At 49.9% G+C, this 20,122-nt stretch overlaps 1 protein-coding gene across 1 annotated transcript; it reads left to right on the top strand.

Moving 5' to 3' along the window:
* The first annotated feature begins 741 nt into the window (after positions 1-741).
* Positions 742-15,920, top strand: RAX2 (retina and anterior neural fold homeobox 2). The gene is made up of 3 exons (XM_090027305.1): positions 742-1,130; positions 5,331-5,581; positions 14,561-15,920. The coding sequence occupies exons 2-3, from the start codon at positions 5,339-5,341 to the stop codon at positions 15,002-15,004; spliced, it is 687 nt and encodes a 228-aa protein (XP_089883431.1). The 5' UTR covers positions 742-1,130; positions 5,331-5,338; the 3' UTR covers positions 15,005-15,920.
* Positions 15,921-20,122: the final 4,202 nt, after the last annotated feature.

Here is a 20,122-nt window from a genome sequence, read left to right as displayed (position 1 = left end):
ACTTATTCGCACCCCAAGCAAGCAGACCGGGCATAGCTCGGCAGCGCCGGGAGAGCCGCGGCCCCGCGGGGAGCTGCCAGGGACTACACCCCCTAGAAGCAGAGGTGGGTTTGGGGCTGGGGGTGGCCTGGCTTCTCTAGCCCAGGGCCTCTGCCCCGGCCTGCTCCTGCGCTTGGAGCCTGCGGCTCCGGCGTGGCGGGGGGCTGTGGCAGGGCCGAGCCAGAAACAGGGGCCCAGCACGGTGCCCACCCTCCTTCTCCTCTTCCCTCTCTTCTTTCCTTGCAGATGCCAAGGGCTGCGCAAAGGAGAAGCGGGTGAGAGAGAGAGAGAAGAGGACAGTGCCAGGAGGGGAGGCTGGTGGCCCCCAGCACCTGTGCCACGCTCCCGCGGGCCCCCGCCCCGCCCCATGCGCCTGGGCCCGCAGCGCCTGCTCGGGCGCCCGCACAGCATCGACGTGATCCTGGGTCAGGACGCGGGCCGAGCGGAGCCGCCGCTCAGCGCCCAGCCCCCGGGCTCGCCCCGCGACGAGGCGGCTCTCCACGGTAAATCGCCCGACGTGCGCCGTCGGGGCTCGCAGGCCCCGGGCCCGACGTGCCGGCGCATGCGCGGAGCTCCCGGCCCCGGCCCGGCCCGGCCCGGCCCGGAGCAGCCCGCCATGGCGGCGGCTCCTTTGCTTCCCCCCTGGCCCACCTGACAGGAGGCCGCCGACCCTCCTCGCCACAGGAACGGGAGGGGAGGTCAAAGGGGAATGTGCCTGAGGTTTGGGGCTGGGCTGAGGGGCGCAGAAAAACCACCCCCGTTACAGGCAGCAGCAGGAGTGGGAGCACAAGGAGAGAAGGAGCTGCCGCAGTTGGGGCTTTCCTTGAGCTGCGCCGGGGTTTTGGCCCCACGGGGTTGAGGGCGGTTCAGGGGCCGGTGAAGGGAAGGGCTCCCTGGATGGAGCCCGGGTGTGAAGAAGTCTGGCGTTTATCCGACCCGTCTGCTGCCTACCTGCATTTTTACATCATCACTTTCCAATTTATGTCAAGTGCAGCGTTGTCCTTGGCCAAGTCAGAGTTTAAGTTACCGCTTCGAAAGAGCCGTACCAGAAAGACGACACAGGAGGAAAAGGAACCAAGCGCTTGTTCAGAGTCGGTCTCCGTTGAATGGGAGTTTGGCGGGAATTATTCAGGGGGTGTATAGTTGTTTTTGCTTTCAAAACCCACCTACTAGATCCTATTCTGATTTGCATTTCTAAAGCCTGGGTTATACTGGCGGGACAGCTGCGTGTTTTGGTAAATACTGTCGTTCCACGTGTTATGAGAAACTCAGAAGTAGCTGCAGGGTTTTTGTGATTTTCTTACTTTGTCTGGGTGGCATGGATAAATATATCCTCAGAGGCATTACAACGGTGTTTAACTGTGTTGGGCCAAGTCGGGTGGGGAAGAGTTTAGCACAAGAAAGGACACAAAGTAAGAAATGAGGAAGAAAAGACATTCTTGCCTGTAAGACTAAAATATTCTGACACTAGCTGTTTCTGCTTTTTAAGGCCGTATAAATTGAAACTAAAAGAATTTCCGGGGTGAGGGCTTTTTAATAAAATCCTGTTGAGATTTCATAGGAAATGTAGGTTTTAATCTTTTTTAATCTTTGTTTTGATAAAAGTTTCCTTGCTTCATGTCTGTGATCACTGGCTTTCCACAAAGAATTTAATAATCCTCTATGTAATATAGTATCTATCTGGCTGTTTAAGGGAAGGGCTGGCTAGAGAGCTGCAATATATAATCTCTAGTTTGTCATCTAGTGAAAAATTGGCGTAGTTCTGTCGAATCCAATGTTGATTTATCCCAAGTGAGGATCCAGCTGAATCATTAACTAGGCAGAGCATTGCCAGTCCTTGTCTGTATTAAGGAAGATTGCGCACTGGCCTAAACGGCTGCTAGATTGCCGCCTCTTAATCGGTGACCCACCAAAATATGTGTCAAGGAGTAAATCTACTTCATGTAGCGAGGACCACAGCAGTGGATTGAAGAGGTTTGTATGTGGGTGCTTTAGCTACAAGCACACTTTGCAACTTGCTTGCTTCGTACTGGATTGTATTAGGTCCTGCAATATCTTCTCAGCAGAGCTCCCATCGTGGTCAGGCAAGAAGGGTCAGACCTATTCAGCAGCTTCATTTTTGTGCCACCAATTCTTAAATATAGAGTCGGTATCCAAATATGCCTGCCTGTGAATTCCCAGTTCATTAGGTTCTAGCTCTGTATGGCAGGCGGGTAGCCACCGGGTTAGACCCTCACGTCGAGTAAATCAGCCTCGGGGGTGCTCTGGCAGTTGGCCCACTCCTTCTGTGTGGCATGCCAAGGGGTGTTGGGCTTGGACCTTTTCTCCATATCCATGAATAGTCTGAACTACCCCAACTGAAGTCAGTGGAAAGATGCTCATCAGCTTTAATCGGAGCCAGGTTGGGTCCTTGTTGTCTCATCTCACCCAGAGGCACAACAGGTCAGCTTTGTTTTCAGGGAAGCAGCAGTGCCCGGGGCAGTGCTAGCAGCGGTGCTGCAGCCAGCTGCGAGCTCTGGCAGCAGGTGTTTGCACTCCCCCCAACGGTGGCATCTGGAGCTACTGCCCCAGTTGTCCCCACTCAGTTCTGCTCCTGGTCCCAGCTTTCTTTATCTGTCCTCTCTCATTCCCGTGAATGCGGTGATCTGAAAGGCAGGCCCAGTGGTTTGCTCTTTATAGTCCTAGTTTGAACAAATCCAGCTCTCTCCCAAGGAGCTCTGGCATTTTACAAAGCAGCCGGAGTTGCTGGAGTTTTGCTTGGATGCTGTCAGGAGAGTGCTTCACCCCCCGCGCACACGTGCAAACACAAATCTAGATCTGGTTGAAGCTAGTGGCAAAGCTCCCATTCAGGACTAGGGAATTAAGCCATTGAAAAGCCTCTGGCACATCCCTGTGCAGAGGTCACATGCCCAGTCTTTTCTCTTCCTTCATTCTAACCGTGCCACTTGGCCGCTGTAATGGAAGGATTTCAAAACACTTCACTGTGGTGGAAATAATTTTACAGAAGGGGAAGCTGAGGCACAGAGAGGAGAACAGATTTGTTCCCAGCCACAGAGGAGATCTGCAGAGCTGAGGCTAGAACCCAGGTGCCTAAAAGCCAAGCCCTTTGCTCTAGTCACTAGACAATGCAGCCTGTTTTAAATCCTAATCCCCTGGGTTGGGTAACAACACAATGGGCTGTTGTGGATATGATTGTGATGTCAGAGGGAAAGGATTATGACTTTGTATAATGGAACAAGCAGCAGGAGCAGATGAACTCTTAAAGGAATGAACAACCTGAAAATATCTGTCTCCGTGATCATGCAGGTTGTTTTGAGTATTTTGGTAAACCTAAGTTATGTGATCAGGTGCATGGCTAATTTGTAGTACCAGAGTAGCATAAAAGAGTCTAAGTGTGGCTGTTAATCTGGCCCTCAGCTGTTGATGCCCTTGGATGCCAGGTGTCCCTTTCCTTTCTCATGTCCTGGCGACAAGGTATTTAGCAGAATTCACAGATTCAGTGGAGTCTGACAGCCCATGCCGTGAGTGCTCCTGCTTTGACCTTGTACTTGCAATCATGCGCCTTAGTGCCCACGCCACCCCAGCTGCCACCAGCTGTCATTAATCATCAGTGAGGGGCTCAGAAGTACCTGAATCTCAGCTCTAACATCAAGATTGTTTCTAAACAGAATATGTTTTGTGAGATCCCCCAGCACTGTGAGGAAACATAAGTGAAAGGGCAGGAATAAATGAGTAGTGGCTTCTCTACACGTCCCGCTGAAGACAGCACCAAAGAACCCCCTGCTTAGATCCCATCTACCAGTGTCTGCAGGCTTGCTCCAAACCTCCAAATATGCCACCAAAGCCACACTAGGCTTGTCCCCGTATGCCTGCTCCTGGTGGGCTGAGAGCAGGTGCTAGGCATGAATCTGCAGAAACGTCCCTGGTGAATGTCTGGGTTTGGAGTGGGTCAGCAAGTGCAAATGGGCAGGGCATACTCCACACCATCTTTGCTGGGTTCTGCCACCACTGCAAGGTGGGCAAGTCCTCAGAGGCTGGACAGTCTTGTTTCTTCACCATAGCTCTTTATTGGTCTCACAAGCCAAGCAGGGTGGCGGCGGAGAATTCTTTAAAAAGAAGATCTCCAAAAATGGAGAACTGTTGCAGGAGGCAGAATTGATGGTTCAGGAGGATGTAGTCTTCCCAGTGGGTCAGTACTGCACCGGTGAAAATACTGGGTCTAGTGTGGACTGTAGGGAGCAGGGGCAGATCCAGATGGGGTGCATTAGTGCCGCTGCACCCTGCTTTCAGTCCTGCTCTATCCAAAGTTCAAAACCAACTGCCTGACAGTGGCAGCAGCATTTCTAGTCAGGCAGCAAAGAGGGAGTCATTAAAATCTACCTGATTTCTTCTACATTCTTCATTCCACAGGTGTTAATGACCCTGTCTCCTTTTTAATGGTCTTGAGGTTCCACTAATCAAGCTAGCCTTTCTTCTGCAGTTCTTCTGTCTATTAGTTGCGCCTGGTAATGTAGCTCCTATTTCACAGCCTTGTAAACCATTTTTAATGCATTCCACTTAAATTATGTTTGTTTTCACTTCAATCTTAAATCTTAGGCCCTAAACATATTAGTAAATCTTATGATTTCTTTTTGCCTGAAGAAAAAATGTGTTGTGTTATATGAGATGATACACCACACCATCTATACCCTCTTTTTCAAAATCCTAGATCTGCCCCGGGTAGGGAGAATCATCTTTTGGTCAATGAAAAGTAACTATAGCATTGTTTCCAAGGGCAGGAGGATTGGCCTCTCTGTCCAGACAGACAGTTGTCCAAAATCCTCCATGAAATTACAGTTAGGACCGACCTGCACCCTGTTTTTATATTGCCAAAATGTTAATTCACTACAAGCCCCTGGGGTATCTACAGTTTTAATGACACAATGGTGTCTGAGCCAGTATAGCTTCTCAGAAATGTGTAGTTTCTAATCAATATGTGTATGCAGACCAGCCTGTAGATACAAAATTCTTCCTCACATACTGTCCTTCTTCTCTTGTACAGTTATGCACCATGTGTGGCTTATTCTGCTGCTGAAGTAGCTGCTTTTTAGTGACAGATTAATTGATTTGCAAGTCGAGTCTATAAAATGCTTTGGGACCCCTTTGAATGGAAGGTGCTGGCTAAAGATATGTGTTAAATTTCTTCTGCTGTCCTTATGCTGCGATGGAGGGACCTGTTTTTCTAGCTGTCTGTGAGGGTAACATTCCCAGCCGGGCTCCACACTAATCCCCAACTATTGTCCTGTTCACAGAAGCCAGCATGTTCCTAAATAAATGTGAGGGGGAGCTGAGTGAGCTGAGGAAGAGTGTGGACAGTGAGGGCACCACACCAGACAACACTGAAGAAGAGCAGCCCAAGAAAAAACACCGGAGGAACCGCACAACCTTCACGACATACCAGCTGCATGAGCTGGAGAGGGCCTTTGAGAAATCCCATTACCCTGATGTCTACAGCCGGGAGGAGCTGGCCATGAAGGTCAATCTTCCAGAGGTCAGAGTGCAGGTGAGAGAAGCACAGCTGCTTCTATTACGTCGATGCACCTAGTTAATCTACAGCACATATGCAAGCCTTTCAGTTCTCAGTAACTGGTTCAGTAGTTGTGCTGTAGTATCTGTGTACTCCAGGGGTGGGCAAAATGCAGCTCGCGGGCCAGGTGTGGCTTGCCAGGCCATTCTATGCAGCCCGTACAGTCCCTAAAAAATAGAAAATTAATATTTTTCTGTCCCTGCCTACCTGTCATGTGGCCCTTGATGGCTTGCCAAAACTCAGTAAGCGACCTTCTGCCCAAAATAATTGCTCGCCTCTGGTGCAGTCAGTTCCTAGTGGTCAGGAGTCCACGCCGCGGTGCACACTAGGTGAAAGAACCAGCAGCAAAGCCAAGGAACGAATGAGCCAGGGAGCCCAGACATCCCTCTCCACTCTAATGGCAGGATTTCTTTAGCCCAGAGCTCAAGAGCTCTAGGTCAGGGATGTGGAAGAAGCTTGTCTTGCTGCGGTGTGTGTGATGTTGCCTGTTACATGAAGACAAAGCATCAGCCTCCAGGATTCCTCTTCAGCGCTCCTTCCTGGAGAAGGATTCATCCTCCTAACTGGGGCAAGTGCCTACTTCATGGAGCATTGCCAGCATTAGAGCCTCCTCTAACAACCGCCTGCCTGGGTAGACATGCACACATGTTCCTGTGGCTCCTTCACTGCCCCTAAATAATCTCTGTTCACTTGGTCCTCCATTACCTGCAGTGCTGAATCCTGCTGGCTCTCAGGCTTCTGCAGTTGTCTGAGCCATTCCTGAGCCGCAGATGCGATCACACTTCAACTGCATGTATGCACAGAGGGCAGCAGGCTGCTAGAGCTGGCAATATTAACTACAAGAAAGGAGAGCTCCTGCTTGCCAGGCTTGTGTGTGGCTTTGATATCAATAGTAATGTTATAGTGTTGGTGTAATCATGATGGTCCAGGGAATATGTGAGAAGCAGGATTTGTTTCATATCTTTCACTGGGCCAACTTTATATTAGAAAGAGATGTGAGACACAATTTGGGGCACAAAATGCCCTTTCTCTGAGGCTTTCCTCTGCTTTACAGTGAAGCTTGATCCAGAAAACCCCAGCTTCTGGTTCTAACTTGATGTGACTGCCTGGTGAGGGAGACCTGGTCCTGGTCGTTTCCTTGGAGCTGAGAAATGTTTAAGACACTTTAGAGTGTAGCGCATCAGACAGATAGAGAATCTGCTCCAAAATCTGCCACTAGCCTGCTGCTGATCTCAGGCTTGACATCGCTCTTCTCTCTGCTTCACTTTTCCAGTTCATCAGAATGAAGATGATGATACGTTCCTTTTCTTAGAGCTTGTAGAGATTTTTGGATGTAAAGCGCAATACAGGAACTAGACCTCAGCGTGAACTTATTATCAGTATCAAAGGAGTTTGAAAAACAAGGGAAATGACATCACAGGAAAACTGATATTTTGCAGTGATTTTCATTTTACAAGGCTCTACTCTTATGTGAAAAATGTCACAGTCTGTTGCATCGTTTTCCTGGGAATTTTCTCAAAATATATAATTTATTGAAAACCACATTTTCTCAGTGAAAATTAGGTTCTTAGTAAAACAAGATACAGGGAGTGTGATTTTGAAAATGATTTTGATATACATTTTAGTTAAAAATGTTGTGAAAAGAAAGGTGCATAGGAGACAGAAATTTCTAATCATTATATGACCTCAAGAATTCTAGAGCTAGGAAAGACTTGAGTTTCATAAGGTGTAGATTTTTTGATCTTGTGATATTCTGGAAAATTCTAGATCTGGGATCAATGAAATCCTGGTGTATTCTCGAGTGTCAGACTTTAGATGGTGTCTGTTTCCAGAATATAGAACTTCATAGACGCTGAGGTTTTGTTTCTTGAACTTTTGAGCACATTCCCCTATTGCCCAAAACTGGTCTGAAAAGAAGTTGTGCTGCCACGTATTTATATGTTAGAAACTCCCGCTGGCGAGCTAGAGGATGGTGAGGGGCAAACGTCAGTTCATGTAAACTGACAACACTAGAGGTCTAATTTTCTTTTTTAATAGTCCATAGCCTTCACTAGCAGCACAGGGAGGGATGTGCCAGAAAGCAGTGATCCCTGCTGGAACTGAATGGAAATCACTAGGAATGAGTTGGACCCATGGTTTTTGGGAGCACCATGCCTTCTGGAAATGACTGTAAGCAGTACAGAGACATAAAGGACAGAATAAAGGAGGGAAAATTCAGGAAAACTGGAAATAAATTTACAGAAAAACTAGCAAAAAATGAGCTGGAAGTGGGAAGAAGTGGAAAACCAAGTCACTCCAAGGAGCAGCAGATCTGGTGGTTAGAGGGCCCCATTTGTGGCACCAGACGTTTCAGTTCAGCACTGTCTTAGGTTGCAAATGAAATAAATTTGGTGGTTTTCAACCTATTTCCCATCATGAAAGTACAGGCTGATTTGACATGATTGGATGCCTCTGTTCAAGAGATGCCTAGCTGTCAGACCAACCTGGTTGCCTTCTATGACCAGGTCACAAAATCCTGGGACACAGGCAGGTGTCGCGGTGGACGTAGCCTTTCTGGACTTTAGGAAGGCCTTTGACACTGTTTCTCACCTCCTTAAGAAATAAAGCGACTGGCATCGATGCCTACACAGTCAGATGGGTCACAAATTGGCTAGAAGGCCGCACTCAGAGAGTGGCGCTGGACGGGTCTTTTTCGACCTGGAGGAATGTGGGCGGTGGGGTCCCCCAGGGCTCGGTCCTCGGGCCCGCACTGTTCAACATCTTCATTGGCGATTTGGACAAGGGGGTTCAAATTCGCGGAAGACACTAAGATGTGGGGAGAAGTAGGCACACTGGAGGAGAGGGACAGGCTACAACTAGATCTAGACAGGTTACGGGGTAGTGGATGAGTACAGGATGGGATTCAATACTGACAAGTGCAAGGTACTACGCCTGGGGAGGAAGAACCAGCACCATATCTACAGGCTGGGGAACTCCCTTCTCATCAGCACAGAGGCAGAGAAAGATCTTGATGTCATTATTGATTCCAAGATGAACATGGGCCGCCAATGTGGAGACGTGGTCAGGAAGGCTAACCGCACCTTGTCATGCATCCACAGATGCATCTTGAGCAGGTTCAAGGAGGTGATCCTCCCCCTCTATGCAACACTGGTCAGGCCGCAGCTGGAGTACTGCATCCAGTTCTGGGTGCCGCACTTCAAGAGGGATGTGGACAACATGGAGAGGGTCCAGAGGAGGGCCACTCGCATGATCGGGGGCAGCAAGGCAGGCCCTATGAGGAGAGGCTACGGGACCTGGACCTGTTCAGCCTCCACAAGAGAAGGCTGGGGGGGATCTAGTGACTGTATACAAATTGGCCAAGGGAGACCAGAAGGCTATGGGAGAGTCCCTGTTCCCCCAAGCACTCCCGGGAGTAATGAGGAATAATGACCATAAGTTGACAGAGAGCAGATTCAGGCTGGATATCAGGAGGCGCTACTTCACTGTCAGGGCAGCCAGGATCTGGAACCAACTTCCAAGGGTAGTGGTGCTTGCTCCTACCCTGGGGATGTTTAAAAGGAGGCTAGATAATCACCTAGCCGGGGTCGTTTTAACCCAGTACTCTTTCCTGTCCGTGGCAGGGGGTCGGACTTCATGATCTGCTCAGGTCCCTTCCGACCCTACCAACTATGAAACTGTAAACTATGGAATAAGAACTCATGAACTGGCATTATGGATCCATCAGAACAAGGCTTCATCTAAGCCGGTGTCCTCCACTATCTCATCAGTGAAAGCAATCAGTGACAGATGCCAATTTTTACCTCTTCATAGGGGTGTTTTCCCACACACTGATTATTCTTGCCACCATACTTGTAACCCCCTCTAGGTCTGTTATCTTCTTCTGGAGAGTGAATGACTAATACTGCAAATTAGGGCTGTGCAAAGCTTCAGGTGGTGATTTGATTCAGAGGAGATTCAGCCCGATACGGTGGCTGAATCTCCGAATCTGAATTGAATCAGGGGACCAATTTAAAAGTCCGAATAGATTCATGGATTTCATAGACATTAGGGTTAGAAGGGACCTCGGAAGATCATCAAGTCCAGCCCCCCGCTCAAAAGGCAGGAAGTCAGCAGGGATCATAGGATCCCAGCAAGATAAGCATGCAATTTACTCTTGAAGGTGTTCAATGTAGGTGCTTGAACCACCTCCGACGGCAGGCTGTTCCAGACCTTGGGGGCTCAGACAGTAAAGAAGTTCTTCCTTATGTCCAGCCTGAAACGGTCTTGTAGTAGTTTATAACCGTTTGACCTCGTCATCCCTTGGGGTGCTCTGGTGAACAAATGTTCCCCATATCCTGGTGAATACCCCTTATAAACTTATAGGCGGCCATCAGATTGCCCCTGAGCCTGCGCTTTTCCAGGCTGAAGAGTCCTGTAGCTCTCAGCCTCTCATCATAAGCTCTGTTTTCCTGACTTCTGATCATGAGTGTGGCTCTCTTCTGAACTCTCTCAAGCTTCTCCACATCCTTTTTGAATTGTGGAGCCCAAAACTGGACGCAGTACTCCAGCTGCGGCCTCACCAAGGCTGAGTACAAGGGGAGAATGATGCCCTGGGATTTGCTTGAGAAGCATCTATGGATGCAAGCCAGCGTTTTGCTCGCTTTACTAGTTGCAGCATCACATTGAAGGCTCACATTCATCTTGGGGTGAGTCCTGATCCCCCAAGTCCCTCTTGTCTGTAGTGCTAGTCAGTGTAGCACTGCCGATCCTATAGACATGCTGCAGGTTTTTCCTCCCAAGGTGGAGAACCCTGCATTTTTCTGTGTTAAACACCATCGGGTTCTCGCCCATTTCATAAATCTGTCAAGGTCAGCCTGGATTACCCCCCTGTCCTCAGATGTGGATGCTTTACTCCAAAATTTGGTATTATTGGCAAACTTGGCCAGTCTGCTTCTGACTCCAGTGTCTACATCATTAATGAAGAGGTTGAATAAAATGGGTCCAAGGACAGAGCCTTGAGGGACCCCACTGGTCACAGGGCACCATGACACTTGACTTCCATCAACCACCACCCTCTGGGTCCCACCACAGAGCCAATTCCCCAGTCAACAGATCGTGGTGGACCCGAGGCTGCAGTTGGCCAGTTTTGCCAAAAGGTGATCATTGAAGTTGAGATATATGACATCAAACTCCTCTCCCTTGTACAGGTCACCTGGTTGTAAAAGGAAATGGGATTGGTCAAGCAAGACCTACCCACAACAAACCCATATGCTGGTTGTCCCTCAGGATGTTGCCATCAGCCAGTCTGTTTAGAATGGCCTCTTTGATGATTTTTTCTAAGATCTTCCCTGGGATAGAGGTTAGGCTGATGGGCCTATAGTTCGCCAGATCCACTTTCCTCCCTTTCTTGAAGATAGGTACCACATTAGCCTTCTTCCAATCTTTGGGCACTTCACCAGAGCTCTCGAAGATCCATGCCAGGGGCTGAGCTATGATGCAGGCCAGCTCCTTGAGTACCCTGGGGTGTAGATTGTCAGGGCTGGCTGACTTGAAGGTGTGCAGCCTCTCAAGGTGTTCCTTCACAAGATTGGCATTGATGGAGGGTAAGGAACCACCCTCATTTAGGCATCCCTGTCCCGTAACGGGCAGGGGCCATGTGAAGGACCGACGCAAAGTACCCATTTAGCAAGTTGGCTTTTTCCTGGGTGTCAGTCATCGGTTCCCCCTTCTGGTTTAGCAGGGGTCCAGTGTTGCCCTTGCTTTTCCTCCAGCTCCCCACATATCTAAAAAAGGACTTTTTATTGTCCTTGATATTTGTGACCAGTTGGAGTTCAGTTGCAGCCTTAGCTTTCCTGATTTGCTCTCTGCAGGTCCGGACCAGTGCAGTATATTCCTCCTTGGAGGTGGATCCCATCCTCCATCCTTTGTAGGTCTGTCTTTAGATGCAGGAGGACCGCTAGTTCATTGTTGAGCCAAGGGGGCTGCTGTGCCCTCTTGCTGCCTTTCCTCTGAGACAGAATAGCCTTAGCTTGTGCATCTAGGATTGCTCCCTTGAGGAGCAACCACTCTTCCTGGACTCCCCTCCCCTTGGCCTCATGGTCCCTTAGGGCCTCACCAACAAGTCTCCTGAGCTTGTCAAAGTCAGCCCTCCTGAAGTTGGGGACCTCTGTACTGCTGACTGACTTGACAGCTTTTCAGCAGATGGTGAAGGTGATCAGCCCATGCTTCCTGTCACCCAGCTTCCCTTTGATCTTTAGGTTGCTGATTCAAAGCTCTCTGAATCTTCAAAAAAGATTCAGAGAGCTTTGATGATTCGGGCAGTCCCCGGTGGCTGCAGCAGGGAGCTGCAGCCAACTCCAAGCTGGTAAGTACTAGGGGTGGGGGAAGGGGGGGAAGGAGGAGGGGTCCATGGAGGGACCCCTGCCAGCCCTTCCAACCTCCCACTCCTCCAGCGCCCCCGTGGCTGCCCCTGCCCACCCCAGCTCCCAGCATTTAAAAAAAAAAGGCCCTGGTGCTCACCAGGTGGTGCTGGGCAGGGAGCAATTCCCACTGGCCCACACTGCATGGGGGGCTCTGCATGAGCCCCACAACCCTCCACCCTCGCTCCCCCAGCCCCCCCATAGGTGCCCCGTCTGGGCCAACTCTGGCCCTTTCAGAAAAAAAACACTGGAGAAAACCCCTGGGACTCATCGCTCCTGGTGCAGCTGTGGGGGGGTTGTGGGGGGCTCGTGCAGAGCCCCCACGTGGCGCGGGGCAGGAGGGGGAAGCAGGGATCACCCCTGCTGACAGGAGCGGTGAGTCTGGGGGCTTTTCAGGTTTTTGTTTTTTTTCCTAAAGAGCCAGAGCTGGCCCAGGTGGGGCACCCATGGCGGGGCTGGGGGAGCGAGGCAGGGTTGCGGGGCTCATGCAGAGCTCCCCATGTAGCGTGGGGCAGTGGAGGGCAGTGGGGATTGTCCACCACCCAGCAGCACCTGATGAGTCTGGACTTTTTTTTTTTTCCAAAGAGCCAGGAGCTGGGGGTGGACGGGGCAGCCATTGCCAGGCTGGGAGAGCGGGCAGAGGATGGGCCTGGCTGATTCAGAGAGTTGGCCGAATCGAATCAGGACAGTGATTCGAATCACCAAATTGAATCACTGTCCTCCAAATCGGCCGAATCCAAATCCAAAGCAAATACTCGCCACTTTGCACAGGCCTACTGCACATGTAAATCCCTGGCATTAAAGGACGTTATTCTCCATCCTAGTCTTAAGGATCCCTCCAGAGTTTCTCTAATTCCCTTTGGATTCTTGGCTAGTTTAAATAATCTGGTGCCCTGCAAATTTTGCTACCTCATTACTCACCCCCAGTTTCAGATCAGTGAACAGCAGCCTTGGAGTCCAGGATCTGAGGCCCACACCGTTAAACTTTTGCCATGCTGAAACTTGAGTACTTGCTCTTATTCTTTATTTTCTGTCTCCAAACCAGTTTCTGATCCCTGCCAATATTTTGCCTGTTACCCAATTACTACTTAGCTTCTTTACCAACTTCTTGTGATGGGCTTTGTCAAAGGCTTTTTGAAAGTCCAAATAAATTCTATCAGCCACTTCTCCTTTCTCCGCTATTGTGCTGAAAAGTTCGAGGAATTCTAATAGAGCATTAAGAGAGAATTTTCCTTTGCATATGCTGTGCTGTTCAGATTCTGCTATATCATCGTCTTTTATCATTCTGTTTTGAATAACAAGCTTTAGGCCTGAGGTGCAGTAGCAGAGTGGTATATACAGGAGTGGTATATACTAGCAGAGTGGTATGGTGGGAGGTCCAAGACTATAACAGAAGTGAGGCCGCAGGGCCAAGGTTGAGATGTATTGCTAGATTCATGAGGGACACCTCTGGCTAGTCCTTCTTTTTGCAGTGGAAGTGCATGCTCCTGGAACATGCTCTAAAGCAAGAGTTTACAGTTGTGAAGAAGCCTAATGCATAACATGTGGTTAAAAGCTCAAACCTGACTGTATTTGTGGGGAAGAAGACAGGGAGCAGGTCCCCAGCGGTGAAGAGTGGTGCTGATGGAGTCCAGCAGGAGTCATGGCCAGACTTGCATGGGGGAGCCTAAATGAATGGGATGATGGAGGCAAGGGACAGTGAAAGGCCACATGGTTCTGAGCTTGTTCCACATAAGGATAAAGATGGATTGACTACAGGATATAAATACCTACATGGGGAGAAGGTTGCTGATAGAAAAGGGTTTTTTAATTTACCAGACAAAGCCAAAACAGGGCCCAGTGCCTGGAAACTAAAGCTAGACCTCAGGATTCCTGGGAGAAGCCCTTTGGCCTGTGCAGTGCAGGAGGTCAGTTGAGGTGGCCTTGAAGTATGGTCTAAACTAGAGAAGTCAATCTCAGGTGCCCCAGGGTAAGAGCACCTTGGTCTGAGCAGCAGCTTTGGGGTAAAGCATCTTTGTATAAATGGCTCTTCCCTGGACACCTCTGTTTTTCCTCTTGTTCACATCACACCTCGCAGCCTCCTTCCCTCCTCTTAGCTACTCATAAAGTGCTTGGGGATGAGGCTTGCCAGAGGGACACCATACAGAACTGTGTGTCTGAAACATCCCAGCAGAGGTGACTGTCCTGTGGGTAATTATGGAAACAGCACTCAGCTGTCACACAGCATCTTCAGTTCCCAGTCTTCATGTGGTACCAGGATGGGGAAGCACTGTGTGTGGGGCTATGTTATCGCTGCCCTCTGCTAATAGACTTGGAATTGCTCAGCTGTGCATCATAGACCCTGTACGGCAGGATTCTCCTTTAGCCCAGTGTGTGGCAGGGGTGATTTGGGAACAGGAGACTCTAGGTTCTCTGCAGATGGCTACTGTGGGCAGTAATCCTACAGTCCTGGATGTCTATGGCTGTTGTGCTGAATGCTAATTAAATTAGTTTGGTGTGAGTTGGTGCAGCATAGGTATACCTGCAGTTAATCACTGTTCAGCATCTCCCATTGCAGGTGTGGTTTCAGAACAGAAGAGCCAAGTGGAGACGGCAGGAGAAAATGGAAGCCAGTTCAATGAAACTCCATGACACCCCCATGCTGTCCTTCAATAGGCCCCCCATGACTGCCAATGTTGGGCCTATGAGCAACTCCTTACCTCTGGACCCCTGGCTGACTTCCCCTATCTCTAGCGCTACCACGGTGCACAGCATTCCAGGTTTCATGGGACCTACCCAAGCCCTGCAGCCTGCCTACACTGGCCACTCCTTCCTCAACAGCCCGCCACCAATGTCTCAGACCATGCAGCCCATGGCACCCACCCCTTACCAGTGTGCCACCACCTTTGTGGACAAGTACCCTTTGGAAGACGTCGACCAGAGAAGCTCCAGTATTGCATCATTACGGATGAAAGCCAAGGAGCATATTCAGACCATTGACAAAACCTGGCAGCCTATTTGATAAATGGTCACTTCCCTTCTTCCCTGCAACTCTCCAAACTCCTATGCCTGTCACTTTGGCTGCTCTCCATTTTGGGTTGCACTGAATAGATGTTGGACACCGTGAAGCCCCAGCTGAGGAGAAGGGTGGGGAATTGCTAGGACCCTACTATGCAGCAGCTTGCCCAGCTGCTAACACACTTTCAATGCCATAGCTCAGTGCTGGGGGCAGAACCCTCCTCTCTGCCCTGTGTTTAGAAGCCTCCTCTGGCTGAATCAGTTGGGGTCACAAACAAGGAAGCAACCATGGAATCTAGCAAAAGGCCAAGACACCTAAGACCTCCACAAAGGAGAATTCAAGAGCAGCTACTTTGACTATCACCTCCACAAAGCCAAGTGGACAGCACCATGCCTGTTTGAGCTTTCATTTTCTTTGTAGCTGCAGAGGACCCGTTCTTTGGCTGGAGCCATGATAATTTACACCAGCTGAGGACCTGATCCACAGCTTCCCTTCCCTTCGGACCTGCACCAAAACAATCCTCCCAGGCTGCTAATTGCCTAGTGAGAGGTGTGAGAACAGGATTGGGCTCCATGCAGGGGTGACATTTGCTGGCCTTCCCATCTGGGAGGTCCTGTATCTCCAGAGCCCTGCCTTTCAGGAAGCCTTGGCTTCTCGCATCAGCGAGTGGAACAAGCAGCCCTCTGTACCAATGACTGGCAATAGAAAACTGCCAGGCCCCCACAGGGACTCTTGAACTCCCACAGATTGGTGAATCCCTGTGAATTAAACCAACAGATCTCTGGCAGCCTGTTGTAATCTCCCTGGACTTGATAGACTGTGCTTTCCCCCGGATAGCTGTTCCTCAGCCCCTTTGTCTTTACTCTTATTCCTTTTTTATATGTTGCAGATTTTAAAAAGATCAAAATGAAATGATCTAGTTTCCTAGAGAACAACTTTTGTTGGGGTTTTTTTACCCGTGTCAGAGGATGATGGTGGCTCTATTGAGAAATGCAGTGAAAGACGGGCCTGTTCTGAGTCACTGTTGGGCACAGGACCTTCCCGGGCACTCTTTTTACTGCTAATACAGCAATAGTAGATGGTTTGTTAGTAATAATTTAATAAGCGTATTTTGTCTCAAGTTTCCTCGGTGCTCCTTACAGGCTGTGCTTAATGTAGGAATTGCTTAATTTAACCAATGACTAAAATACAGCACTCTGGTGTGGAGAACGACCTGACAGCAGCACTACAGTGTGTTTTAAGGGAGGTAAGAGACTAAGGTTAGAGAGACAGGATATACTTGCCTGAGATGGGGTCTGACCAGAGTGCTGGATCTACTTTCATTATTCTTTTGAAAAATAACACCTGTTTGTTTGTGGGAACTTGTTTTACTGAAGAGTGCTCCAGGTCTGTGCTCTGAATTACAGACATGGGAAGACAAAGCAGTTTTGCTGGGTCTTGTCCATATTTTCTTATAGGAGCTTTTGCAGCATCCTGAACTGCAGTGTCCTGCCCTCCAGTAGCATAAGGAGGTGGAGTGAGTGGGGCACTTGTCTTGGCACTGATTCCTGGGTGGCAGTAGCAGCTCATACAGGGGCAGCAGCAGTCCATGTATGGCGGGGTAAGACTGGGGCTCGGCACTCCTCTCCCCACCTCCCAGGGTATCAGAATTCCTAGTTATGTCTCTGCTGCCCCCACCCATTCCCTTTGGTGACGGTTTCCACTGGGGCAATTTTCCCTAATATTCACCTTGCTGCTTACCAAATGTCAGTCCATTTATCTTGCAGCTTTCATGTCTTGTAGCAGGTTCCCTCTCATAACATATTGCTGGGCTCCAGGGGCCCCTGCTCCACTCTCCTCGCAGACAGCAGTACCCAAATGAACTGTAACCAAGGTGACGTTGCTGGATACCAATGATGTGTTTTATGGTAGTGCCCAATCTGATCCTGACTCCGTGGTAGTGGGTGCTGTACAGGTACTTGACCAGAAAATGGGCCCTGCTCTAAGGATCTCACAATGCAAGTAGGTAGGAATTGGAGGAAGAAGGATGGAGTGGCCTCTTCAGAGTCATACAGGAAATCCCTAGGAGAAACAGGAGGTAAACTCACCTATTCTGAATCACAGGCTAGTGCCTTCACCACAAGGTGACCCTTGCTTCTGCTTATGAGCCTCCTGTGAGCCTGTGAGAGCATAGGACTTAATCCAGGGTCATGCACAAATAGTACAGGTGTCCTGGGACTTTAGGGAGGCTTGTCTTCTTCATTAGTTTTGCCCCCTCCTGCCTGGTGCTTTAGGCCCAAACCTTGGCAGACTTTTGAGTAGCCTTAGGTTCAGAGGCAGTTAAATGCCTTAAATTCCTTCGAGGAGTTGGCCTTAATATCTAGCCTGGCTGCAATTAGAACGCCCGGCTGCTGAAATGGCTAGGCCACCCCTGGGACTTAGCTAACCAACCGGAGTGGGTGCCCTGTCCCCACAGCCTGTGGCCTGCTCCCATCACTCCTTTTGTCTCACTCCATTTGCATTTTGCTTCTTAGCACACATCTGGTACCTGCAGGGCCAGTGAGCAGTGTCCCATGAGCCAGCTGCCTGCTGGGGATGAAGGCTGCCATACAGGTGTCCTGACCACTGTCCTGCTGTGCTCATCCATGGCAAAGCAACAAGGGGCTGGACAGCCCACCAGGCAGAGAACTCAGCCCCACACGTCTCAGGAGGGGAAGGAGCAAGCTGCAAGTCAGCAGGGACTGTTCTACAATGAGTAGGCGGTGGGGGACACTGTAGCCTGGGGACAGGGAGCCATAAGGACAGGGATGGGCTCAGGGTTTGCTTGTGCCCCCGATGTGCTCATCTCTGCCCCTCCCAGTCCCCTCTTCATGCTTCTCAGTTCTGCCTCTCCCCATCTGATCTCTTTCTCATTCACGTCTCCCTGTTTTTTGCCTTGCTCTTCCTTGTGCTCTTTCATCCCCACTCTTTGCTCCAAAGTCTTTCTTCCTTTCTTTCCTGCACCCCTTCTCCACCTCTGCCTATTGTGTGTCAGGACTAATTCCATATTCCATGCATGGGTGACCTGACACAAGTTTCCAGTGAAAGTCTCTCCCAGGCCCTGGCCTGGGAGCTGGTATTGTTATATTTTTAACAGGCAGTGTCATGTCCCTTTTGCTTGTCAAGGGGAATCTGGTCTCCAATCACTCTGGAGCGGTGCGGGGGGCTCCGCCTGGGGGCTGTGCCTTTCCTAATTGCTCTCAAGCAGTGACTGCAAGGCCACATGTTGGACACACAAAGCTGCAGTAATTACATAGTTGAGAATGTGAATTTCAAAGAAACACAGATGGAGCTGCAAGGAACAGCAGCCGCCTTCCTGGGGCTCCACAATTGGGGCCAGGGAGGAGGAGGAGGAGGAGGGTGCCCACCGGTCTGGGCTGGCCCCAGGAGGCTGGGTGAGGGCCATCCCCATTGTTTCCCTGCCAGGTTGGTGTGATCTGAGGCGTATTTTCCAGATCATTTATGATTTCCAAGGGCTCTACCCCCCTGCCACATGGCAGTTGAGTAGGAGCAGGGTGGGGAGTGAAGTAGCAACAGCAGATGCCGCACAGAGAAGACAGGAAGACCCCTCAGGCTGCTAACAGTCTTCCAAGGGGGCCTTTCCTTCCCACCCTGCCTCTGGCACAGCCCCAGCATTCCCAGACCAAGGGCTGGCTCTGGCTCCGCGTAGATGCACAGTCCAAGGCGGGTTGTAGCCTTGAGGAGCCTTCCCCCTCAACCCCACAGAGTCCGGCTGCTACAGAGGTCCTACCTCACCCAGGGGTGTTGGGATGGAGTCTTACAAATGCTAATCCCAGTGCCTAGAAACTTCACCCATGGGACTGAGCTAGGGAGAGCCCCAGGGTCGATCTACAACCAGCACCCCAGGACAGAAGCATCTCTGTATTCATGAGAGCCGAGCCCTGTCTCCTCCCTGCCATGAAGACGGTATGAGCAATAGGGCTAACACTTATACAGGCAACAGCTTCCTCAGTGGAGCTGCAGAGAGGGCAACTAACAGGCCACTCTCCCCTGTGCCTGTCACATAGGGTGGCAAGACAGACATGTAGTGTAGGGGGTAAAGCCAGGAGCAGCCTGTCAAAGCATGTTACCTAGAGCTGCCAGCGTAGCACAGCTCCCCTCTGTCCCATTATGGGAGAAAGGCAGAGTCAGACCCTTTTCAGATAGATAGCGCTTGACCTAGGGCCACCATTTGGAGTCTGCTGGATCCTAACATAGGCCATTAAAACCCCTGCTCCCAAGTGCCCCTTACAGCCATTTCCCCCATCTCATTTCTCCGCATGGTCTCTGCTTCTCCAGACTGCGTATTTGCTATTTGCATGTGTTACACGAGTGCCCAGAAGTCCCAAGTAACATTAGGCTGCAAAGCCAGATGTGTCAGTCAAGTTCAGACCTCAGGCCAAGAGGATCCTAAGCTGTGTGAATAACTGATGGGTGCGGGAAGGAGGTTGCTGACTGAACTGCAAAAATGTGATTAAAAAGTCGTGTTGGGGTTGACCTGAAACAAAAAGCTAAAAGGATTGATTAGGGTTGAATAAACAGTCGTACTGGGGGTTGGTTTTTTTGGTGGGGGGTCCTCTCTTTTTATTCTTTGTTTAAATTTAGGTAAACAGAACATCATTTCCAAAGGAGAAATCAAAATGGTATGTTCCTGAAGTGTCAAAATGAAACATTTTGACTTTTCTTTTTTTTTTTTCCCTAGCTCCTTGTAGACCGAAAACTCCACGGTTTCAAGGCAAATTCACAAACTCTTGTGGCCAAGCCAAAAATACATTACTTGGCAAAAATTTGCCCACAATAGTTTGCCCAGCTCTGGCCATAATTGCAAATCTAAAATGGCTTTGGTGGCTGTGCTGGTGGCAGCTGCACAAGCTAGACGCATAACGGAGTGGCGTGACAGCCGGCTCTGGTTGTCCCCAGCTGCTCCGCAGTAGAGATGCTGTCTGCATGCTAGACTGCCAGGGGTCATGTCCCATTTGAGAATTTTGCAGTACTCTTCTCCCTGCCACTTTTGCTCCCTTTATTCCTTTTTTACCATTTTGCCCCTGGAAACAGGAAAATGGGAAGAAAAAAGGAGTGAAAAGGAGAAAATGGAAAAAAAAA

Source organism: Crocodylus siamensis, chromosome 14 (assembly GCF_052110815.1).
Source record: "Crocodylus siamensis isolate JL-2025a chromosome 14, ASM5211081v1, whole genome shotgun sequence".
Taxonomy (NCBI): domain Eukaryota; kingdom Metazoa; phylum Chordata; order Crocodylia; family Crocodylidae; genus Crocodylus; species Crocodylus siamensis.
Note: the sequence above shows the minus strand (reverse complement) of the source record. Positions and strands in the feature narration are given on the sequence as shown.